Source organism: Artemia franciscana, chromosome 18, assembly GCF_032884065.1.
Source record: "Artemia franciscana chromosome 18, ASM3288406v1, whole genome shotgun sequence".
Taxonomy (NCBI): domain Eukaryota; kingdom Metazoa; phylum Arthropoda; class Branchiopoda; order Anostraca; family Artemiidae; genus Artemia; species Artemia franciscana.
In genome coordinates, this window is record NC_088880.1 from 36766973 (window position 1) to 36793486 (window position 26514).

General features: G+C 36.3%; 1 protein-coding gene across 1 annotated transcript in view; it reads left to right on the forward strand.

Moving 5' to 3' along the window:
- Window positions 1-26514, forward strand: part of LOC136038967 (uncharacterized) — a gene marked incomplete at its 3' end in the record, with an annotated part of 90041 nt that overhangs the window by 48717 nt on the left and 14810 nt on the right. Inside the window, 4 exon segments of the mRNA XM_065722486.1 lie at window positions 6659-6785; window positions 18567-18766; window positions 19254-19376; window positions 25006-25257. Coding sequence (XP_065578558.1) covers window positions 6659-6785; window positions 18567-18766; window positions 19254-19376; window positions 25006-25257 — 702 coding nt within the window.

Here is a 26514-nt window from a genome sequence, read left to right on the forward strand (position 1 = left end):
CAAATTTCATTTTAATTATTCATATGCGGAGAGCCAAAATCAAAACATGCATTAATTCAAAATTGTTCAGAAATTAAATAAAAAAAAAAAAGTTTTTTTTTTAACTGAAAGTAAGGAGCGACGTTAAAACTTAAAACGAACAGAAATTACTTCGTATATGAAAGGGGCTGGTCCCTCCTCAGCCCCCCGCTTTTTACGCTAAAATTTGTTACTGTTTAAAAAAGTAGAGTTGAGAGAAAGTGTCAAACTTTAGCGTAAAGAGCGGGGCGTTGAGGAGGGACCAGCCCCTTTCATATACGAAGTAATTTCTGTTCGTTTTAAGTTTTAATATCGCTCCTTACTTTCAGTTAAAAAAAGTTTTTTTTTTATTTAATTCAAGTAAGGACCGACTCGGCCCAGCTGGGACTAAAATTCTATAAAAGGAGTTTTGATTACAATCAATGCGTCAAAAGTATTGATTTCTTATGCTGATTCCAAGTATGTAAAATTTATTAAGTTTAATGTTTCTCATCAGAAGGTACAGGCCTTAGAAAACTTGCCTAATTCTTGAAAAAAAGGAAACACCCAAAAATCAAGCAATTGTAATGGAAATCTTACAATCAGTTTCGGCATATAAGAGAACCCTACTGTATAGTTTCAAAGTCCTATCTACAGAAATATGGAATTTTATTTTTTCCTAGATGGAATATAACGGATGCATGTTTATTTGTTATTATTATATTTTTTTTTCGTGATCCTGTCCGACCAATGCTTCTAGAAGATTGGGAGAGGGTTCATTTGAACATTAATCAAAAGTCCTATTTCCCTTTCAAGGGACCCAAAAGATTTGAGGGGAACTTATCCCCCTGCCATGCCTCTTTTCTCCCAAAAACATCCGATCAAAGTATTGAAATAGCTATGTGATTTAGCATAAGTGAAAGGTCCAATAACTATGTCTCTGGGGGTTACATTACCAGACCCAAAGTCCCTGAGGAATGGGCTGTAGGTTATTAAATTTGTCTGTTGTTTACTTATGGTATATGTTATTGGTAAACACACGTAAATGTGTCGGCTGGGGGGGGTGTATTTTTTATGGAAGCAATTTCCACCAGGAGGAAGGTTTCTGTGGAGAAATTTTGCACGATAAAAGATAGGGATTTCCTGGCATGATTTGACAGAAGGTCAGAAATTAAATAAAAAATAAGTTTCACAAAGAAGGCTCAAATACAAAAGCCGTTGAATTTGAATGAGAAGTACTTTTAAAGTTTTAAGACTTTAGCCCAAACAGCAAGCGATAAGGAAGGAGCCTCCCTCCTCATAAAAGGAATAATTTCTCTTCGTTTTAAGTTTTTATGTTGCTCCTTACTCTTAGTTGAAAAAACTTTTTATTTAATTGATATCAACAAACTGTCATGAAAAGTTAAAATTTTGGGCCAAATATACAATTCTTGAGCTTTAACTTACCCCTCCACCCTGAAAAGATATGTTCACTTGCCCGCTCACTACTATTTAGTGCGTAACCGTGCAGTTACTGCATAACCATTAGTATTATAAACAATATAGAATAGATGTTCGTGCTGTAGGGACTCCATATCCAACAGTTCGTGGTAACGAATTGATAAGGGACGACCCGGCTCAATAGTAACCGAAACTCTAAAAAACGGAATTTTGATACCAATAGATATATCAAAAGATTTGGGGTTTTGTGCTGGTTTCAAATATACAAGTTTCAATAAGTTTAATCTTACCTGTCAAAGGTTACGAGCCTGGGAAATTTTGCCTAATTTTTGAAAAAGGAGGAAATACCCCCTAAAATTCATAGAATCTTAATGAAAATCACATCATCAGATTCAGCGTATCAGATAACCCTACGGTGGAAGTTTTAAGTGCCTATCTAAAAAAATGTGAAATTTTGAATTTTCTGCCAGAAGAAAGATCACGGATACGTGTTTGTTTGTTTGTTTTTCCCAGGGGTGATCATATCCACCCAATCGTCCTAGTATATCATGAGAGGGCTTATTCTAACGGAAATAAAAAGTTCTTAAGTGACCAAAAAATTGGAGGGCAAGTTGGCACCCTCCCACGCCCCTTTTTTCTCAAAATCTTCTGGTCAAAATTTTGAGATAGCCATTTTGAGCTATGTTCAGCATAGTTGAAAGGCCGAATAACTATGCCTTTGGGGATATCATGACTCTCCCACAGCCCCTGGGGATAAGTCTTTTTAAGTTACAAAATTTGCCTATTGTTTACTTATAGTATTTGTTATTGGGAAGTATGCATACATTTTTCGAGGGGGGGGGGGTCTGTTGGTGGAATTTTCTTCGGGGATAATTTTCCATGGAGAGAGAAGTTTCCAGAGGGCAACTTTTTCACGGGAATTTTGCACTGGGGCAGTTTGTTTGAATTACTATAAGAAATTCTTCTTATGTTTTGTTTTCTTATGTTTTTTCAACTGAAAGTAAGGAGCAACATTAAAACTTAAAACGAACAAAAATTATTACGTATATGAGGGGGTTACTCCTCCACAACATCTCGCTCTTTATGCTAAAGTTTAAATTCTGTCCCAATCTTTTAAGAACGATTCCTGAACATTACATTAGTTTAATTAGAACACCAAGAAGCTTTTTTCAAGGACTAAAAACCTTTAGCGTTAAGAGAGAAGTGTTGTGGAGGAGTCACCCTCTTATGTTCGTGATGATTTCTGTCCGTTTTAAGTTTTAGTGTTGCTCCTTACTTTCAGTTGAAAAAACTTGTTTTTTTTTAATTTAATATTTTTAAGGAAGAATGCATTTTTGCAAAGCAGCAAGACGTTTAAAACTGTGATGTTGCATGAATAAATGAATTTCGATAATTCTAAACCATCTATACGTGTATCGCAATTCAGTCGATAGAATTTTGGCTCTCTTCCTACTAATATGACAGTTGACAGCCAATTATGGCAGAAACTGGTACCTTGTTGGGGTGCAATTTTGTGTTGGTTGGAAGGGGCTGTAGAACTTTAAAGATGTCTTTGAATGAAGATTCTCCTACTGTTCTACAATTTCTTGCTCAATACTGCCACACACTGAAAAAAAAATAATAAACAATCATCACTAACTGTCCAGGAGTCACCCTCTTATGTTCTTGATGATTTCTGTCCGTTTTAAGTTTTAGTGTTGCTCCTTACTTTCAGTTGAAAAAACTTGTTTTTTTTTTAATTTAATATTTTTAAGGAAGAATGCATTTTTGCAAAGCAGCATGACGTTTAAAACTGTGATGTTGCATGAATAAATGAATTTCGATAATTCTAAACCATCTATACGTGTATCGCAATTCAGTCGATAGAATTTTGGCTCTCTTCCTACTAATAATATGAAAAAAACTTCGTTTTCTTAAAGAGTTAAAGAGGCTGCGTCCCAAAGTCGAACCTTAAAACGTACAGGAATTAGAAGAGGCAGTTGGGGGGCTGCCGCCCCCCAAACCCCCAGCTTTTAAAGACTCTTTTGTACAGTTTTTTTTTGTGGGGGGACTTCATTGTTACTAATTACTAGTTTCGGCGCAATGGTTCTCCTGTCCTCTTGTGTTTAACATTTTTCGAAGTTATTCCATTATTCATTCATTTCAATTTTTTGTTAATTAAAAGAGGGCCTTTCCGAAGCCAAGAGCGGGGGGTTAGCAAAAAAACAAAAAACCTGTACAAAAGAGTCTTTAAAAGCGGGGAGTTTGGGGGGCGGCAGCCCCCCAACTGCCTCTTCTAATTCCTGTACGTTTTAAGGTTCGACTTTGGGACGCAGCCTCTTTAACTCTTTAAGAAAACGAAGTTTTTTTCATATTATTTCTGTACGTTTTTCTACAATCCATGGTGGATGTAATTTAATAATTCCTGTACTCCTCGTAGAGGAATTAGGAGAGGAAGTTGAGTGGCTGCCGCAAACCCAACCCCCCCCCCCCGCTTTTAAATCATTGTATAAAATAGAAAAAAAATAGATAGAATGACCGAAATGTTTCTTTTGCTCATAAGAAGCTAATATTCTGTTATCTCTCAAATGATAAGCAGTCCAGGTGTTAACAAAATTATACACTTTTATTTTGATCGCTACGTCCAAAAGCCTATAATAAAGAATTTATTCTAAAAATGCCTTCTCATATAGGAAACATCTTTAGGTAATTATAGTAAATTATACATTATTTATCTTATTTAGCAACTATTTATATAAAATAAGTAAATATCCACGTTTCATTAAATCGAGAAATTAGACTATTAGGACTATAAGAAGACTATTAGGAGAGGCAAACCCCCCGCTTTTAAAGACTCTTTTGTACAGGTTTATTTTTTTTCATATTAATTCTGTACGTTTTTCTACAATCCATGGTGGATGTAATTTAATAATTCATGTACTCCTCGTACAGGAATTAGGAGAGGAACCCCCCCCCCGCTTTTAAATCATTGTATAAAATAGAAAAAAAATAGATAGAATGACCGAAATGTTTTTTTTTGCTCATAAGAAGCTAATATTCTGTTATCTCTCAAATGATAAGCTGTCCAGGTGTTATCAAAATTTTTTTGATGTTGTGAAAAAAAAACCGCCCGTAAGAGACTTGAACCCTTGACCCGAGGGTTAAGAGTCCCACGCTCTACCGACTGAGCTAAACACTTGCATGTGTGTAAATATAACTTCTCAATAACTTTTAAAAATTTCAAATTAACATGGGCTCTTATGGAGCGAAATCCGTTAATTAAGTAGCTAATGCGTGGTTTCTGAAAAACAGGGAAGGAGTTATCGGATCGAGCTGAAATTTTGCGGATAAGCTCCTGGGCCGTAGGGGACCTTAACTTGTGAATTTCAGCCCGATCGGACAACGTTAAAAGGGGGGGGGGGGGTTGGAGGGTCGAAACTTTCGTAGGGTTAAGATTTTCCTACGAAACTTTCCAGGAAAATTACTCGGAGAATTCCGCATCGAATGAGTCTTCGTACACCCAGATCCGATGTCGGATGTGACCTGTAGGCGTCTAGGAAAAACAAGTAAATGAATTTTAAGTGGCTATGCGTGGTTTCTGGAAAACAGGGAAGGAGTTATCGGATCGAGCTGAAATTTCGCGGATAAGCTCCTGGGCCCTAGGGGACCTTAACTTGTGAATTTCAGCCCGATCGGACAACTTTAAAGGGGGGCTGGGGTTGACGAGTCGAAACTTTCGGCCAGATTTTCCCCATGAAGGAAAAGTTGGAGGGGGATGAAATTTTGCAGGTTTCTTAGTTGGAGCTCGGGCTATGAAATGCATCCCTCCCCATCCCTCTGCGACCACTGGAACCGAAGATCGCTTAACATTGTCGTGTGTCGCCTCTTTATAGAGGCACGAGTGTGCCTCCTTGATATGACAGTTGACAGCCAATTATGGCAGAAACTGGTACCTTGTTGGGGTGCAATTTTGTGTTGGTTGGAAGGGGCTGTAGAACTTTAAAGATGTCTTTGAATGAAGATTCTCCTACTGTTCTACAATTTCTTGCTCAATACTGCCACACACTGAAAAAAAATAATAAACAATCATCACTAACTGTCCATCTGAGGAAAAATATAAATTCTTATACTTCCATAGGCATGGACATATAGTCTACCCCGTTCTCGGGGTTTTCCACAGTTCTCCGTCATTTTGAATTTGGTGGTGTAGTTTTTTTTGCGAAACTTTTTCGCATTTTTAAAAATAATACACGTTTACTTGTCTTATGGATGACCTTACTGGTGAGTTTTTGGAACAAACAGCAAAGTGTATTTTTTGATGGGTGAAAAGTTTCTGGGATTCTGCTGTTTGGTTTTTACATAACTGTAGACACTGACCCGTCACAGAGGTTGGTTTTCTACTTTTTTATTATTCAAAGAAGCCTTAAACAGTGGTCTTTAAGCTAATCAGGTCTAGACAAATTATTTATCACAAGTAACAAGACTGAAAAAAAGCTTTTAGTTGTTTCCATTGTATGCCTGGGTGCATTTTAGGCATAAACAGATACGCATTTTTTATTAGACACCCTTTCGGCTGTATTGATTTTTTTTTTGTGTATGGATGTTTTTGAGCCAATTGCTCAGCGAAAGTATAGTGAGAATGCTGCTTATTGTGGAAATAGTTCTGACTATCTCTTTTAAAGTTTTAATTTTTGTAATAATCATAATCGATCGTATTTTCCAATCGGTCTCGTTAATTTTCCTCTTGCTTAACTATTCACTGGTCCTTCTGGCTTCTAAGAAAGTGTTTGCTGTCAAAAAGTTCTTGTCAATCTTTTTGGTAATATTCTAATGCTTATTTTCCTGAAGAGTATAAAGGGGATAAGGAACCTCCTCATCCCCCTTCCAAAGATCAATGTTTATGAATTATAAGTCTTAATTGTATTAACAGTTCAATTTTAGCAAAAAGAGAAATACTTTGATCAAATTTAGTAGTTTCGGTCGTATAGTGAAAAAAAAGGAAATTCTTACCCCCTCAGACTTGAAATATATGAATACAGCCAGGGTCGTCGACTCGGAACCTATGCCTTATAATGTCCTGTTTCTTTAATTGCTCTGATTATTTTTTCCATGTCGTTGTCGTCATAAATATTCTTGATGATGTCAATTGTTGTTGATGTGATGATCACGTACAAGAATTACCGATTGATGTGAACAGTCCTAATTTAATTTAATCAATTGTATCTTCTTTTCATATTTTTAGAATAGTAGAAAATTGGATTTGAAAAAGAGGATTGAACTATTAAAGGAAGATATTGAAAGCATACAGAAAGATAACAAGAGGACAGAAAAAGAAATCCTAAAATGTCAGGAAAAATGTTTGGTTAAAGGTAATATTTAAAAATATCATCTTTACTTTCTTTCTGTCGCCATTTTTAATTGTTAAATATAGAAGTGTTATAAAGCATTTCCGACCTATCGGGATATTGGTCCTGGTCATCCTGTACCTTTAGAGTTTAGACTGATTAAAGGGTCTAAAGAAGTAATTTTTTGTAGTTCAAAATGACCCTATTTGCTTTTATATGGACTGAATTTATGCTAGTGTTTAATTACAACCTCTTTAGATTAATGCTCATTGATTGTCTTTTACCCTGAGTTATCAAACGTCAAGGGAGTAATTTTTACTGCAGCAGTTGTACTGCTGATGATGAACAGCAGTAATATATATGTGTTCGAAATATCCAGTTAAAAATTCTATATCTGTTCACTGTCGATTAAAAGATTTTATCCCTATTTTGAATTGTTATATTTTAACAATTCCAGCTCATGCAATATCACTTAATATCCTATTTAATGGCTGGGTCAGGTGCATTTTATTTAGAACGCTAGAAGAAAGCACAGTGTCTTTCCATCCCGTTTTTGAGACAAAACCGTTGTATTTTCCCAATAACAAAATCATTGTACCATCATTTGCTTTCTTAAACAAAGAATATTAATTAATTCTATACAACTGTACAGCTTCACAATGCTTTGCAATGCTAAGTGGGGCTCAGAACCTCAGTTTTTTTTACATTAGAAACTTTTAAATTAAGATTGGAAAATTTTATTGCAGAAATAATTCCTTTTTTTTTGTGGGAGACCAGTGCCTTGTTTATGATGTCCTCAAACAAAATCATGTTTGGTTCCCCTTAACAGTGTGTGCATATATTTATGTATGCATGTATATATATATATATATATGTATATATATATATATATATATATATATATATATATATATATATATATATATATATATATATATATATATATATATATATATATATATATATATATATATATATATATATATATATATATATATATATATATATATATATATATATATATACGTATATATTTATACTAGCTGTTGGGGTGGCGCCTCGCGCCACCCCAACACCTAGTTGGTGGGGGCGCTTCGTGCCCCCCCCGCGCGTGTAAGTCATTACGTGCCATATTAGTTACGCGCCGTTGTAGTTGTGTCCCTTTTGTCCCACCTGTGAATATATATATATATATATATATATATATATATATATATATATATATATATATATATATATACATATATATAACGCGCGTAAGTCGTTACGTGCCATTGTAGTTGTGTCCCTGTGTCCCACCTGTGAATAGATATATATATATATATATATATATATATATATATATATATATATATATATATATATATATATGTGTGTTGCATATAAATAGATTATCAGGTTTACTGACTCTTGAACATGCAACATATAATTGTCCATGGGAAAAACAATCCGTATTCAGATCTATACCTCATTATTCTAATGATGTGTCCCTGTGTCCCGGTCGTCATTTATATTCCCGGTGTCCTGGTCGTCATTTGTGTCCCCGTGTCCCGGTCTGTAATTTCTATTCGAATAATCCCTGTGTCCCGGTCGTCATTTATTTATCCCGCCTGTGCCCTCGGCGTCCCCGTTGTAGTTGTGTCCCTGTCGTCATTTATATTCCCTGTGTCCCGGTCGTGATTTGTGTCCGGGTGTCCCAGTCTGTAATTTCTTTTTGAGGTGTCCCGGTCTGTAATTTCATCAGTTGACAAACATGGCTTCAGTCGACAAACAACTTCATGACGACATACAGCTCAATCCTTATAATGACGTCAGTCGACAAACATGACTTCAGTCGACACACAAACATGACGTCACTCGACACACACACACAAACACAGACAACTTATTTATATATATATATATATATATATATATATATATATATATATATATATATATATATATGGATATATATATGGATATATATATATATATATATATATATATATATATATATATATATATATGGATATATATATGTTTTTAACTACGTAAAACTTGCGAATATACAACATTCTTCGCTGTCCCATCGTCTGTGCATATAAATAGATTGTCAGGTTTACCGACTCTTGAACATGCAACATATAATGTTCCATGGGAAAAACAATCCGTATTCAGATCTATACCTCATTATTCTAATGATTGTCCTTGAGCTTTGTTGATGGTGATTGCTAATCGAACATTCTCTGTGTCCCCGTCGTCATTTATATATCCCCCTGTGCCCCCGGCGTCCCCGTTGTAGTTGTGTCCCTATATTCCCTGTGTCCCGGTCGTCATTTATGTCTCGGTGTCCCGGTCTGTAATTTCTCTTCGAACATTCTCTGTGTCCCGGTCGTCATTTATATATCCCCCCTGTGCCCCCGGCGTCCCCGTTATAGTTTTTCTCTTTGAGTGTCCCGGTCGTCATTTATATTCCCTGTGTTCCGGTCGTCATGTGCGTCCCTGTGTCCCGGTCTGTAATTTCATCAGTTGACAAACATGACGTCAGTCGACAAACAACTTCATGACGACATACAGCTCAATCCTTATAATGACGTCAGTCGACAAACATGACATCAGTTGATACACAAACATGACGCCAATCGACAGACACACAAACAAACAACTTATTTATTTTTATATATATAAATAAGTTGTCTGTGTGTGTGTGTCGAGTGACGTCACTGTCCGCATATGACGTCTGAATTATTTCAGCAACTACCAATTCAAAAACGAATGTATTCAAGCCGAAGTAGCTCAGTTATATAACTACCTGTGTTGGCGCAGTGGGTTTGACCTTAGCGTGGTAATACGGGACCCAGAGATCGAACCATGCTGCAGGAATGCACTACAGGGCCGACGCAGGGACCTTAGTAGTCAAGAAGCGTCGTTAATCCGATACAAATACAAATACAGTAGCTCAGTTGGTAAAGTGTTATGTTCCAGGTTCTAGGTCCGAGAGGTTCCAGGTTCGAACCTTGGCTTTAGAATTAATACACAAGAAGAAAAAAAAAAACTAAAAAAGATAAAAACTAAAAACAACTAAAAAGAAAATACTTAGAAAAAACTAAAAAAGCTAAAAAACTAAAAAAAACTAAAAAAAGGGTAAAAAACTAAAAACTAAAAAACTAAAAAAGACTAAAAAAAGGTAAAAACTACAAAAAAAACTAAAAAGAAAAAAAAAACTAATAAAAAAAAAACTAAAAAAACTAAAAACTGAAAAAGAAAAAAAACTAAAAAAAGGAAAAAAACTGACAAATAAAGGAGAAAAACAAAACTAAAAAAAATAAAAAAAATAAAAAAGGTAAATGTATTCAAGCCGAAGTAGCTGAGTCGGTAAAAAGTTATGTTCCAGGTTCTAGGTCCGAGAGGTTCCAGGCTCGAACCTTTTCTTCAGCATTAATACAAAATAAGAAAAAAAACTAAAAAGAAAAAAAAAACAAAAAAAAACTAAAAAACAGGTAAAAACAGGTAAAAACTACTAAAAAAACTAAAAAGCTAAAAAACTAAAAAAAAACTAAAAAAGGTAAAAAACTAAAAACTAAAAAAGAAAAAAACTAAAAAAAGGGTAAAAACAGCAAAAAACTAAAAAGAAAAAGAAACAACTAAAAACTAATAAAAAAACTAAAAACTGATAAAGAAAAATAAAACTAAAAAAAGGAAAAAAACTGAAAAATAAAGGAGAAAAAGAAAACTAAAAAAAAATAAAAATAAAAAAAACTAAAAAAGGTAAAAACTACAAAAAAACTAAAAAGAAAAAAGAATAAAAAGCTAAAAAATGGTAAAACCAAAAAAAAAAACTAAAAAGAAAAAAAGGAAAAAAACAAAAAAATTATTTCATCATATACCAATTCAAAAACGAATGTATATACAGACCAGGACACAGGGAATATAAATGACGACCGGGACACTCAAAAAGAAATTACAGACTAGGACACCGGGACACAAATGACGACTGGGACGTGTGTGTCAACTGACGTCATGTTTGTGTGTCGACTGACGTCATGTTTGTGTGTCGGCTGACGTCATGTTTTTCGACTATAAATGACGACTGGGATACAGGGACACAACTACAAGGGGGACGCCGGGGGGCACAGGGGGATATATAAATGACGATGGGGACACAGGGAATGTTTGATTAGCAATCACCATCAACAAAGCTCAAGGGCAATCATTAGAATAATGAGGTATAGATCTGAATACGGATTGTTTTTCTCATGGACAATTATATGTTGCAAGTTCATTTATATATATATATATATATATATATATATATATATATATATATATATATATATATATATATATATATATATATATATATATATATATATATATATCTATATTTACAGGTGGGACACAGGGACACAACTTCAATGGCGCGTAACGACTTACGCACGCGGGGGGGCTTGGGGGGGGCACGAAGCGCCCCCACCAACTAGGTGTTGGGGGCGCGAAGCGCCACCCCAACAGCTAGTTTTTATATATATAGATAGATATATAATGTGTCTCACATAGCCTCCTTAGGCCACTCAATGCGTCCGCAGGTGGCGATAGGGGAACGCCCTATAGATATTTAGGGTACCTCCATAGAAGGCACGGACAGAGGTGGGGGCCTTGTCCCTGGGGGTCCATAATAGAAACTTGGGCATAGTCGCCTGGGGCTGTAAACACAGGTGGAGGAGGAAGAAGGCCCCTCATATGTACACTCAACGAGGTCCACCGGCGTATGCACACGTCCTGTGAATTACAAAAATTCTGCCAGTAATGGGTTAAATTGCTTGGTGATGCAGAACACCATCGTGGGAGGATACTTATAGGGGGACCACTAAAGTAGGGTTTAAGATCCTGATCTATGGACAACGGTCTCTGAAAAGGGCTGCCTAGACCCTTTTGGGGTACCTGCAAGACTCGGGAGCTTGCGGTCAACTCTATTCCCACTTGAGGAGTGGCGCCCCTCTAGGAAATTGTAGCCTAGTAAACGACACAGCAGTCGCACAGGATTCTGATTAATAGATAATTCTTCTGGCCTTTGATCCCTTTTGGTATGCATTTTCCGGCTAAATAACCTCTTCGTAGCTAATTTACTACTATGGGCTTGCTCCCCGTAGTAGCATAGTATTTGTAGGCGTAAATACATACTAGTCAGAGGTAATAGACTTGAGACTGTCTGTGCAGGATTTCGACTCTTGTTGATAGAAGAAAATCGATAAGTGCTGAAAACCATGTTTTGACCAAGATTGACCCAGGATTGCACGAAGCCTCCATTAATACTGGAGGCCCCAGGGACTTCATACTCTCCAGTTCTAAGCTGGCTTAAGCGCTTCAGCATCGACTTGAGAAGATGTGGTGGTTCCCGTCCTGGACTGGTATCCGGGACCATCGCTTTTTCTGAGGCCAAAATAATTTCATTGATATATAGAACATGAAAATTGGAACTTGGAATGCTACGATGTTACAATATAATTATTCTATCGACATGATCATTGATGAATTCATGCGATTCGAACTATACATGTTAGGAGTTTCAGAAACTCATATCCCATGGGTAGGAACATGAAATTAGGTGATATTGAATTTGTTTACTCAGGCAGGAAGGATGGGGTCCCTAGATAGGGACTAGGGCTAGTGTTGATTATAGAAAATGCTAAGTCTTGTTTATGCTGGGAAGGTATTAAAAATCGTCCATTTTATGACTAAAAAGTTCAGGGTATCAGCTATAGTAATATATGCCCCTCTAGAACTGACAGACGGAGATATTAGTGACTCGGATGAATTTTACTTACAGTTACAGGAGCAAATAGACAGGGTCCCAGGTAGAAATATGGTTTTTTTTTAGGAGATTTTAACGTCCAGGTTGGTAGAAACAGTGATAGATGGTATCTTAGCCTAGGAATATTTGGTATAGAAAAAGGAAATAGCCAATACGATATCTGGTTGTAAAGTGGCCCCTAAGTTAACCTAGTATTCACGTAATGGTAAGAAAGCTAACATTATTGAATTTACTATTGTAAACCGAAGATAAGGAGGGCCAACACAAGATACTAGAGCATATAGGAGTGCTGTTATTTATGTTAAAAGTAAAGATCAGCGTCTGGTAGTGTCTAGGGTTAATTTAAAGCTGAAATTTTGGAAGGGTAACTACCTCCCAGGAAGCTATGATGCTGCTAGACTCCAGGAGGAGAATTTGATAGAACTTTTCCAGGAACAGTTGAATACTAAACTGGAGAGTTAAAAATTTGACAGTGTGGAAGATGGATTGAATAATTTTAGGAAAATAATGTGTGAAGTTGCTGATGGGGTCTTGGGCAAGAAAGTCAGGACCGCAGCTAGGAATATTAGTAAAAGGCTTTATGTTTAAGAGAGGAGAAGGGACCTGTACAAGAACTATCTGAGTGATGGATCATATAAAAATAAAAGGGATGTAAAGAAGGCAGAGAAAGCGTTAAAATATGAACTAAGGAGGTGTGAAGTGGAGGCCGCGGATAAAATTGCCGAGGATCTGGAAGATGCAGCTAGACGGCTGAAAAGTAGCATATTGTACTGATATGTTAATAAATTGAGAGTGAGTATTCACCTGGACTTGCTCCGCAATTAAAGATAAGGAAAGAATTGAATAGAAATGGGCAGAACTTTTTAGAATGTGCTAAACCGAGGTAGAGTTTTAGGAAAAGATCTAGAGGAAAATGAAAAAGTTTGTGACACCTTGGATGTGAAGGAAGATTTGTTTTGTGAGGAAGAATTAGCGACAGTACTAAAATGATTAAACAATAATAAGGCTCAAAGTACTGATAGTTTGGTAAATGGGTTTCTTAAATATGGCGGCTCCTAGGCTAGGAATAAGATACTTAAGATTATGAATAGGATTTCTGAAAAGGGGAAAGTACCTAGTGATTTTAGGAAAACCTTAATTAAACCATTGTAAAAGAAAGGTGATATGAGTGAGTGCGGTAATTATCGAGCCATTTGTCTTGTCTCTGTAGGTAGGAAATTACTTGTTAACATGATTCTTTTTAGACTGAGAGATGCTGTAAACAAAGTTTTAAGAGAAGAGCAGTGCGGTTTTAGAAAAGGTAGACGATATGTCGGCCAGATTTTCACTCTTAGGCTAATAATTGGGAAGTGCCTTAGTTATCAAACACCCTTGGTCCTCAGTTTTATTGATTATGAGCTAGTGTTCAATTCTGTTGATAGAAGAGCTTTAGCAAAGGTTTTATCCTTGTATGGTGTACCAGACAAATACATTAGTGCTATGAACAAGAATAACACTTCAGCGGTTAAGGTAGGAAATGAGGTTAGCAGCTGGTTTCGTATTAAATCTAGAGTTAAGCAGGTTTGTGTTCTATTTCCCTTAATACGAATCATTTTGGTGGATTTCGTCTTAAGAAGCACAGGAAAGGTAATGAGAGACCACGAAATCAAATGGAGAGAAAAACCTCTCCGGTACATAGATTATGCCGATGATTTAAGCATCCTAGGTGAAAGTGTGAGCAAAATGAATGAACTTTTAGAGGTTTTGCAAGTTCAGGGTGCTAGAATAGGTTTGAAAATAAATGTGTAACAAAGTGTAAGTCACTAAGAAAGTGTGAGTCACTAAGGCTAGGAATAAGTGAAAATGAAAAGGTTACGTTGGACAAGGAAAAGATTGATCAGGTGGACAACTTCACTTACCTTGATAGTATTATTAGTAAATAAGGTGGGAGCCGTGAAGAAGTTAAAAGTAGAATAGCCAAGGCTCAGGGTGTTTTTTTACAGTTAAAAAAGTTTGGAAGAGTAGGAAGATTAGCCTGCAAACCAGAATATTGGAAGCTACAGTGATGACAATGGTTAAATATGGGTCTGAAACATGGGCATTCCGAAAAGCGAATAATGATTTGATAGACGATTTCCAAAGAAATTGCCTACGGTTTGTTTGGATTGTAAAATTTATGTCTCGCTTCAAAATCTCGCAATGCAAGTCTCATAATGATAAGTCTCGAGAAGATTGAGCAGGTGGGCAGCTTCACTTACCTTGGTAGTAGTTTTAGTAAAGACGGTGGGAGTATTGAAGATTTTAAAAGTAGAATAGCCAAGGCTCAAGGTGTTTTGCCACAGTTAAATTTTTTTTGGAAGAATAGGAAGATAAGTCTGGAAATCTAGATTAGATTATTGGAAGTTACAGTGGTGACAGTGGTCAAATATGGCTCTGAATAACGGGCACTCCGAAAGCGGATGAAGATTTGCCAGATGTTTTCCAGAGAAATTGCCAATGGTTGGTTTGGATTGTGAAATTTATATTCCGCTTCACAATCTCGTAATGCAAATCTAGCAATGACCAATCGAAAAGGTTGATCAGGTGGTGAGCTTCACTTACCTTGGTAGTATTATTAGTAAACACAGTGGGAGCAGTGAAGATATTAAAAGTAGAATAGCCATGGATGAGGGTCATTTTTCACAGTTAAAAGGAGTTTGTAAGAATTGGAGGATAAGTCTGCAAACTAAGGTTAGAATACTGAAAGCTACGGTGATAATAGTCGTCAAATTTGGCTCTACAGCATGGGTGCTTCGAAAAGCGGATCAAGATTTACTAGGTGTTTTCTAGAGAAATTGCCTACGGATTGTTCTGGGTCCCAGCTGACTGACCGTATTTCAAACAGTAGGCTCCACGAAAATGTGGTTCAATCCCGCTTTCTAGGGCTATAATGAAAGAAAGGTTGAGATGGCTATGGCACGTTCTGCAGATGAAGGATGACAGATCGCCGAAGATTGTCCTCTTTGGCCAAACGTCCAGGACTAAACGGAAAGCAGGTCGTCCTCGTCTGGGATGGGAGGATGTCATAAAGAAATATTTAAATGAAATGGGAACTTTCTGGGAGGATATGAAGAGGGAGACTTTGAATAGATTAGGATGGAGGAGGAGCTTGGGTAGTTGTGTTTGCCTCAGCCGGCTTGTTGCTGTGGTGACTTGTTAGTAATAAGCATTTTAAGGGTAGCTTACAAGGTAAATGTTTTCCTAACATCAAAAGAAGTAAGTGTAAAATTGCAGGGAATAGCTACCTAAATTGTGCTTCTTTTAATCTTGTCCATCACACAAGATTTTAATCTTGTTTTGTGTGTGTTTTTTTAAATGTAGGGTTTGTTAATGGTGTCCATATTTACGCTTAGTTATCATAAATTGAGCTGGCCTTGAGTGGAAGAATAAGAACATAAGTCTTTGAGCTAAGATTAGAATATTGGAGGCCATTGCATTGACCAGGTAAGGCCCCAGATGCAAACCATAAACGCAGAAAATCCAACCAAGAAGGAGAAAATGCAATCGACTGTACGTCTTTGACCCCATTAGCCTTTTGCCCCTTTAACGAAAGTGTGAAAGTTGGGGTCTGGATAAACGGCTTTGAAGAAGATGAACAAATTAGACACATTGCTTTTTCAGTTACAAACTAGGAGCTCTTTTGCTCCCATGTCAGGGGAGATTTTGAAGAAACAATGGTTTCATTGAGAATCAATTCGTGCACGGTGACACCAGAGAACAGAAAATTAGATTAGAGAGAAAATGAAGTTACAGCCACTTTCAACGATGGCCACATTTACCTTATACTCCCTTTTAATTTACAATTGACAGGCTCTGAGACGAGTGCAGAATATAGTGGTTGTTAGAAATAAAATAATGGTGCTCACTAGTCCTGGACTGAGGTTTTTTATCTGATGCTTTGTGAACACTCTGGAGAAGCCGAATCTTTTTATCCGATCTGCCCTTTTGTTTTTTTTTTGTATTAGCCAAATTTTAGCTGATGCTTGTTCCAGTAAATAACCCTTCTTATGCTTTTGTTTTGTGTATTGGCTTTAAACTTCAAAACGAAGAAAATAACTGTAAAAGATTTTTTTAATTTTTAGTCCAAATCAGTAGTAATAATATGCGAGATACCCTTTGCTTGGTGCCAAAGAACACCGGTAAATGATGCTCGCCCTAGATTATAGGGTAATTTAGAAATAATGAGCTCAAAGATGGAATTTTCAACAGGCAAAAAAACTGATTCCGTCCTACTAAGTGCCTCAAATTTGAAATTCATTGGGCAACTTTTCAGTGGGCACTCTCTGGCATATAAGAGGACCTCCCATACTAGTCCACTCTCTCTAAACATGCTCTTTTATGTATAAAGAAAGGTGCCTTCTCAATTATGTAAATTATTTTAAAATTGGTGTATGTTCATTAAAAGTGGATAAATTGAAGTTTAAGTCAATTAAATTAAAGTTTTTAATTAAAAGTAAATTAGTATATATTAAGTGTCAAATTGTTATATCATTTGAAATAAATTATATTTAAGTTTTGAATGTCTGTCAAGAAAGCTGTTTCAGGCATGGGGCTACATTCATTACTAGTGAACTCATTCATCTTCTTTTCGTTGTATTATCAGTATTCCTCTGTATTCATTGTATGAGACTCAGGATAAAGGCTGCACCGTGAAATGGAAAATGTATACGAGTCTGTATCCTAACACTCTGTGGAGGGGGCAAGGGTGGTGCAATGCTTTTTAGGAGCCTTCTGATACACAGTTCCTTTCTTGAGGAGCCAGACACCGTTGACAATTTGTATGATCTGTGGGAAAAAAATTATAAGTGGAATTGAACTTTTATTGGTATTATATGTTGAGCATAAGTAAGTAATATAGTATTGAGCTTTAACAGTCTCTACCGGTGTTGCTGATCTCCGTTTCATTCCCCTTCATCCAGGAAGTGCAATGGGGATTGGGGACCAGCCATCCCATGGTTTGTCACATCCTTCCTGCTTACCTTCCCCAGATTTCGCCAGGCATCCATTTAGAGCTGGGTTGACTACCCGTTGAGTAGTGAGGGGGATGCTACTCGATTCAATTTTATTTTATGCATCGAAAATTTTAATCAACTGGTTTTTTCGTACTGGTTAGCCAAAGGATAGGAGAAGGGGGAGATAGGCATTTATTAACAAAAAATACAACATAGTTTTCTTCACCTGGAGAGAAAGTCCCAGGGGTTCCAAATGGCAGGCTCATAACCAGGCACTGAAAAATTTGCTAATAATTTTGAGGCTGTGTATTCAATCCTTTCTTCAAACGTTTCGGATCTGAGTAGATCATCCAATTTCCCTGCCGAATAGATCTTGCTTCTTTCGACTTTTTTTCGCATGCTGACCAATGGTCTGCCATGGTCTAGTGCGCTAACCATTTGGCCTGGACGGCTTCTGCCTGGTTTATTTAAATTGTTGAGTCCACCACCTTTATTTTAAATTTGTAAAGTATTTGATGATACTCATAACATGGACAAGTAACCCCTTGCTGCAGAGAAATAATCGATTGGTAAGCAAAGCTATAGTTATTGAGAAGTATTAGTGATTTTTCTTCTAAATGCCATGAGTCTTTCCATCTTTGGTTTTTTCTATATACCATGTGTTCGTAATTATCCAAGTGTATTTTCTTTCTGTTGTTTCTTTCTATTGTTCTTGTTTCAGCTTTAGGACTTATGAAGTAACACTGGATTTTATTAATGCTTGGTTTTAGAAACCAGTTTGAATTTCTATTCGTACAAGTTTCACGTATTCTTTATCACCAGCTCGCAAAGATAAGTACAAAATCACTTTTCTTGACACAGTTTTTCAAATATTTAATTATTTTTTTTAGTTAAATTTTAACTAGATGGCTTTTCGGTTAGTTAATCCTTTAATTTTATTAAGCTTGATGATAATTTTAGTAATTGGTTCGTGTTTTCTCTAATTTTCGTAGAATAAATTTATTGATTTTATTTATTTATTTATCACCTTTTTAATTTCAGATAGAAGTCTAAGGACCTTACAACTGAAGAAGCTTTCATTTTGGAGAGACGTTAAATTTATCAGAATTCACAAATCTGAATGCATGTCCCTGGCAAGGGAGATTGAGGCGCTGACCCAGAGCATAAAGATTATTTATGAGAAGTTTAAAGTCCCTGCTCTAGAAAAAGAAGAAGAAGAAAATGAAAAACTTTCAGCAGAGGTTTTCCTTGAAATTTTGTGGTTCGGCTATATCATTCTGTGTTGTAGGCTGAGGGATTGAGCTTTGTCCTTTCTGGGCTCGCCTTGCCTTTGTCCTTTCTGTCTTGATCCAATATTAAAGCAATATGGGTAAACTTATGAATATCCGCGAAGCCCTTTCTATTTCTTCATTAGACGGGGGGGGGGGGGGAGCACCGAGCTTCAGTGATCCCCGTTATAATGGCTTATAGATGTGATAAGGTGATAATGTTGATGCATAAGGTGATTTGATAAAGATAAGTGAAAACGAAAGAAGATAATTGAAAAGTTTTCGATAAAGACTAATGTAACTTCTTTTTTGAAGGAAGCTAGAGAGGGGAAACTTCATCACGTCCCTTGCTGTCAATAAACTTAATTCCTAACGCATTTGTTTATTTAGCATTTCAGCTTCTAATTTTCTGTATTAAATTTCTTGATAATATAATGTTTAATAATTGTTTTTATTTCAGGTTAGCTGTTTAATTGGCGAAATTAAAGATTTATTTGTTAGCAACGAAACGTTTAAAGGAGAGTCAGCTAAAGACAAAATAATGAATCTGGTGGAAAAGTATGACCATTCTTCAGTTCTTGAGGTAATTTTTCATTTCTCCTTTGCTTAAATCTTTCCTCTTCTTTCCTTTCCTAACCTAAAGTGCACATAACCATGTGCCAGAAATAGTTTCTGGGTTATTTCTATATAGAATTTCTATACCATCCCCTAGTTTTGGTACATATGTAAGGGAAGGAAATTATTTAAGGAAATATTTTTTTGGAGGGAAAGTTCTATTGATAAAAATTAGTAAATAGGAATAGTTGGAATGAAGGATTATGGGGAAACTCCTGAGAATACGATTGAGTCATAGAGCTCTGTTTCTGTATGTGTATAATATCCTAGTTTTTTTTTCAGATCCTTGTTGGCCTTTGTATAAACCAAGTATTTTTATTAAGTTATTAGAAAGCAATACTCCAAGAAGATTTTTTTGAAAATTTTTCTCTACCTTTGAGGTTGAAACTTGGACTTATCGAACACATAGGCAAGCGTTTACAGTTGAACAGAAAAAAATAAAACAATTCTTGTAATCAAAATATTCCTTATTTATTAGCTAATAGATTTCTACGAATGTATATAAAGAAAAAAAAAATCATGAACAGTGAGGAATAATTTCCCTGATGGCACAGATACCTCACATGACCATGTCAACTACTGCTGCTGCATAAGTCCTACAGGCTGCACAGAGCCTAAATACGGCTAAACCATGTAAGGCTCATAGCATGCGTTGTCCTTAATAATTGCAGTATAGTACTTGCTGGTGTGGTACCGCTCTTGTATATCCGCTTTGTCTCTGGTTACTGCCCAAGACTTCAGAAATTTGACAGTTATTTGAATCCGGATGGCAACACAATTTAAATTTGCTCATGTAAGCATATAAACTTCCTCGCATATGTTACCAAGGCTTACGAGGCAACTTCGAGCTAAGTTTTTGCACATGTCAAGACTCCGATTATTGGGAAGGAAAGGAAGCGTTGGATACTAAACATCCTGAATCCTAGCAGCAGGACGGTTCAAGCTTGTGGTTCTGTGGTTCTGTTGTTATTATTAACAACATGATGAGGGGCTCGGCTGATGAGGGGTCGACTAATGTTGTTTTTTTATGGTTATTTATTTGATTAATAGTTTGGTGTAAGAAGCCACAGTGCTACACTTGCTTTTGGGATTTTTTCCGGAGGCTATTTTAATTTAGTGGATGTTCTTTCTGATAGATGATTTTGAATTGAGTTGTTGGTCGAAACCAAAATGAGGAAGGAAGTTCAATTTAAAATGGATAATATACATGAGGGATTATTAGAATTTCATGTGTTGCCAGTGTTCTAGAAGAAAAATAGGACCATTAAAAGCATATTGAAGAAGAGGTCTTTGATAGAGAATTTACTTTACTAAGGCACATCCATCCACATGTGGTTTGGGGCCTTTGGAAGTTTCATATACCAGGGCCCTGTGTGCTTCAATCTCGGTGCATATCGGGTAGTAGGATGAAACGCTATTTGTGAAAATTATAAATCCACCTCATAGGAGTTGTTAATCTTCATCTCCTTCAACTGTCCTTCTGAGCAATATTAAAGTAGGCAAAAAGGGTTCATTCTCTTAACGTACCTGACTAGTGCAGTTGCTATTTTGTGACAATTCTGAGAATTGTGTCTGGTGACTTCAGTCTTTCTGGTTTTCCGTTTGTGACATGACAATCCTACTCAATCATATCTATTCGACGTCAACATTTTATATTGAATGCAAGAAGGGTGTGCTCATTGTCAATATTTACGGTTCATAATTCACAATTCCTTGAGAACAAAGGGTATGATCAAGGATTTGAAAAGGTGAACTTCAGATAGTTTGAAAGGCTGCTGGATTTCTGTAAGTTTGACAGTCTTCTGAAACTGTGGCCAGGATATAATATGTGGCTTTAATGCTGGAGGTGTGGCAATCGTTGGCCGTTAGGAGACCGCTGAGGTAAAGAAACCGATTAACTCTTTCCGCTTACTTGCCATAGATTATTGTAGAGGTTGTTCTGAATTGCTACGACATGATGTAACCAAAATTTTGTTGACATTAATTTACATACTGATTTGCCGTCTTCCTTTCTTTAAAGACCTTGAACGCTTATATCTATCAGATCGAAATCGTCAGTATACGGCAGTTTGTCAATTTGAGTTCCTTCTGCCCCCCCTTCCATTCTCGTAGTATATCAGGGAGATGATAGCTTGCAGTAATAGACTGAAAGAGTGTGGGGAGAGGATGAACCCATTGAGGACACAGAAAGTTTTTTAAATTTTGTCATTTTTCTATTTGTGATTTCTTACAATTTTCACCATACAAGAACGACATAAATTTTCAGGCATCTAATGAAAATGGAAGCAAAAGTAAATGTTATGGAATCAACAATCTGTTATTGACACTACTTCAAAGGAAGAGTAAAAGAAAACAAGATGATTTCAAAATAGCAGAAAAGAAGCAAACCTATTTTTTTAGTCTGAACTGGACGTAGATAGACCAAAAAATATCTTCTTAAATTTAAATTGTCGTATACGGGCATGTGCTAGTTCAAAGTAAGGTTGAGACAGTTCAACATTTGAGTAGAAACAAGAAGAGTGGGACCTATAAACATTAAAAAGTAACTTTACATTAGACCTCAGTTCCTCCAGGGCCGGGTGTGGCACATAGGGCGTCTACAAAGCCTCGCCAGACGTCTCAGAGTGGAGCTGCGGCAGTGACAGCCTCAAATTGTGGTCAAAGTGACAGTTCTACGATCCTCAGGTCTCGGTCACACTGTTGTCTCAAGGTGTGTTTCGGTCAACCTTTCCTACGCCTTCCCTCTGGACGCCACGCGTATACAGTTCTTGTAAGTTGGTCCCCATGCATTTGAAGGATGTGACCAAGGTAGGTCCATCTCCTTCGCTTCAGGAGATCGGTAATAAGAGTCTGACCAGTTCTTTGACGGACTTCTATATTCGTGACCTTCTCCTGCCATGGTATGTCCAGGAGTCTTCTAAGGCACATATTCTCAAACGCTTGGACATGCTTCTCTAGCGGTAGTTCCCAGCACTTGGTAGCGTAAAAGAGAATGGACATCCCATTGCTGTTTAGAAGACATAGCTTTAATCGTAGTGAGTATTTACTACTACGCCAAACTGGTTTTAGTTTGTTGAAAGCTGAAGTTGCTTGTCCTATTCTCCGTTTTATTTCTTTCATGATTTCACCATCATGCCCATTCCAACTCCCGAGATACTTGAATTCCTTGACTTGTTGTATATCTTTATCCTTGTATCTCAGTATCATCGGTAAGTTAGATGTGGCCATAGTCTTTGACTTATCCGCGTTTACGGCCTGTCCCACTTTCTCGGCCTGATCAGTTGTGTTGTCAAGTAGCTGCTGCAGTTGTTGTTTCGCCTCTTGTAGGAGAACTGCGTCATCTGCGAAGTCGAGATCTGAGATCACTGCTGCTAATCTTTAATCCAGAACCTGATGACTGCCGTAGAACGTAGTCCATTATGATTACAAGTCGAAATAGAGATAGAATGCATCCCTATTTCACACCTGATATTATTCTGAGGAACTGCGTCTCCCCGTTTTCGTTTCGAAGACAGCGTTTGCTAGGTTCATAGAGGGCTATTATCATTTTACTAGCTTCTCAGGTACTCCATAATACTTTAAAATCTTCCGTAAAATATTTCGGTCAGTAGAATCAATTGCTTTTTTAAAATTAATGAACAGTAGCTGGAGCTTTGTGTTCCATTGTCTAGATTCCTCCACTATTTGTCTGAGGATGAAAATTAGATCGGAACAGAATCTACCAGGCCGGAATCCATGCTTCTCTTCTCCGAGGTGCGTGTCAAGGGCTGGTCTTAGGCGATGAAGTATGACGGTAGCCAATATTTTCTTGGAGCCGATGTTATATTGATACCTCTCCATTGGCCACATTTTAGGGCATCTCTCTTTTTGAAGAGTCGAACTAGAATTCCTCTAGTTCAGTCAACTGGGATCTTCTCGCTTTTCCAGATACTCACTAGAAGGGCGGTCCATATAGTAATACAAGATCGAAGCATTTGTGAAGCTTTCCTGCTGTGGTTACGTTGTTTCCTGGTGCATACCCAATTTTTTGCCTTTTTATAGCTATTATTACTTCATCGGTACTCGGAAGGTCAGCACTTATGTCAATTTACAAAAGATGTGTGTCAAGTGCTATTTCTCGGTCATCAGGTTGGGGTCTATTCAAGATTTTCTCGGAATGTGACGCCCATCTTTCATCAACTTTCCAAGGATCAGAGATGAACTCTCCATTCTCCTCTTTTGTTAGAGGTGACCGGTTTGGTTTCTTACTGACATTAAAAGGTAAGTGTTAAATCAGTTTATGAAGTCAAAGGTAGTGAAAAGAAAATGTTTTATCCAGTGCAAAGTTCAGTAAAAATATGGGACAACGTATTGTGTGTAACCTCCGGATCATCACTTTCAGCCACCGGAAACCTGAAGTTTATGCTTTGCTTCTTTGGGGTGACTGAATGATTGACTGTTTCTGTCGTCAAAACTCTTTTTTTTCAGAAAACTAAATATAACAAAATATTACTAAGATTAGATTGTGTTTGTGAACGAAAAACTGGGCTTTCAAATCAAGAGTACAGAAAGGACAAAATCTTAATTTGACCTTAGGCGCCAATCTGCTAGCACGTGCCTGTATTGACATGATAAATGAATTTATTGACTCGACTCAATGCGACCCACCAACAAAAGAATAATACTCTCCAACAGATAGCAGAACTTGTAATTCCTGGGGGTAACACGAATAAAGATTTAACACATCAACCAACAATCGAAAAGGTAAAAAGTAACTGAATAAATCAAAGAATAAACAATCAATATATAAGGAACTTCCACAAATTTTGCCAAGTGTTCCATAGCAAGAATTAATGCCAAAATCATAGAAATGAGAATGGCTGCCTCACAGATGTTGTCTTTTGATGTACGCTACGCTTTCTGTTTCTTATGGTGAATTTCGGTCAAAATTCTAGTTAAATTATGCTTATTATAGGCATTCGCTTCTAGGTTAGCAGCAAAATGACAATGGCTCTTCCACAGATTTTGCCAGAACTTCCATACAAAGAACTGCTGGCAGTACTGTAGAAATCAGAATGGCTGCCACGCACCTACTCTCATTTGGTGATTGGGGGGGGGGGGCGTTTTCTGAATATTCTTTTTTATAATGAGTTTTGACCAAAGTTACTATAGCCCTTTACCGCTAGGGTGGCTGCTCAAATTGAACTAGTTTAATTAAAATACCACTAATTTACTCTAGAACAGAAGGACTTTAGAGTGACTGTATGTCATGCTCACTGTCTGTTACTTAATATTTTCTGGGTATTGTTTTCGCTTTACAAATCTTGTTTGTTTTGTCGCAGATCTGAACTGCTAAGCAAAGGGACACATTTGAAGAAAACCTAGAAAATTTCGAAAAATACAGCATAAAAATAATAAATACTTGCTTATCTTATTCGTAAATGAGCGTTTCCTCACCCCCCCTTATTTTGAACAAATTTGATCATATACTAATTTTGTTTCTTAGGACCTACTAGAGGCAAACTTTTGTCAGTTTTCAGTACGTTTTAATAATTAATTTATCTTTATCTATTTGTCGAAACTATGTTTATAACTTTCATTAACTTCACTTCTTCTAGGAATTCTTGAAACAATCGAGAAATCAGCTTTGTGAGATGGAGCGGCTTAAACAGCAAGTTAAAAACAAAGTAACCGAAACTAAAGAAAAAACAGGAACTGCTGAATTAGAAGAGGATGTCTTGGAGCTAACCACAAAGCTCAATGGAATGCAGTCCCATGTTCATGAGCTAAAATCTAGGGTAATCCCAGAGTATAAGTTGAGAAATTCAAGAATGAAAGAAGAATTAGTAAGAACTATCCAAAATAGGATGGTAAGTCAATCATGGTTCAACTTTATAATATTGAAAATTTTAGCTTTGTTGCAAAAAGTTTAGCTCTGTTTAACTTTGTCTGTTTTTTTTTTTTTTTTTTTTTTTTTTTTTTTTTTTTTTTTTTTTTTTTTTTTTTTTTTTTTTGATACCAAAAATGGAATATGATTTTCCTCCTGGGCCTGCATTAAGTCAATTCATAGCTGAAAACCAAGATTTGCTAAGATTTTTCTTTGGGTTGCTTCAGGACTACGAAGTTTGTAGGGCAGTATCACATTTTTCTAGTTTTACCACATTGAGCCGTGAAAACTATCAGACAGGGCTAATTAGTCAAGGTTGTCAACGCTTTTCGTTAGTAAAAACTCAAAATCAAGAATATGTTGACTCCCTACGATAACTACACATTCAGAGGGAAGTTAAAGATATTTAAACTGTTTGGTTCCATATATTTTTGTTTTTGGTGATTTTCTCACCCACATTTTTTTTTTTTAGTTTTGGTATCCACTCCAACCAAAAACTGCATTACCGAACGTAAAGGCTATTTCATAATAGCTGCGATTATTTTTAAAAATTTTAAGATGTATATGTTTTCCACCTAACCAATTTAAACAGCATCGAAGAAGTAGTAGAGCCACATTTTCTTCTTGGTTATTGTAATAGGAGTTCAAAATGAAGATCGGGACAGAAAATTTTTCCGTTTGAGACCGGGAAAGTAATTTTTGATAAATGGCTAAAGTATAGTATAATAAAATAAGCGCACAAAGCTGAAATTCTTGTTTAGGTACGGAGGGCGTTCAGTTATTTCAAAATTTTAACAATTATCTCCACTGCTTTCTTTAAAATATCAAAGGAAGTTTGTCTGAAATACGGTTGTTTATCAAATGAGTTCCAATCTGGGGAATTTTTTTATGTCAAATGTTTAAATTGTTAAATTAAAATTTTTATTAAACAAAAATTTAATAAAAATAAATAAAAATAAAAAACAAAATAAAAATAATTTTTTTAAAAATAAAGTTTTTAATTAAAGTAAAAATAAAAAATAAAAAGGGAATTTTATATAAAAAACGCAAGCCTCCATAAAGTACGCTCTTTATAAGCTTAAATAGCGAAAAGTATGTCCCGTATTTGCCTTTCAATATTTATAGAAAAAATCCCTGACCTATTATTTACCTTACCAAATGAAAAAGACTTTCTTAAAAGCCTTTTCCTGCTTGTCATTGGCAGTGACACTTAAAAGCAGAGCTCAAATATTGTTTGATT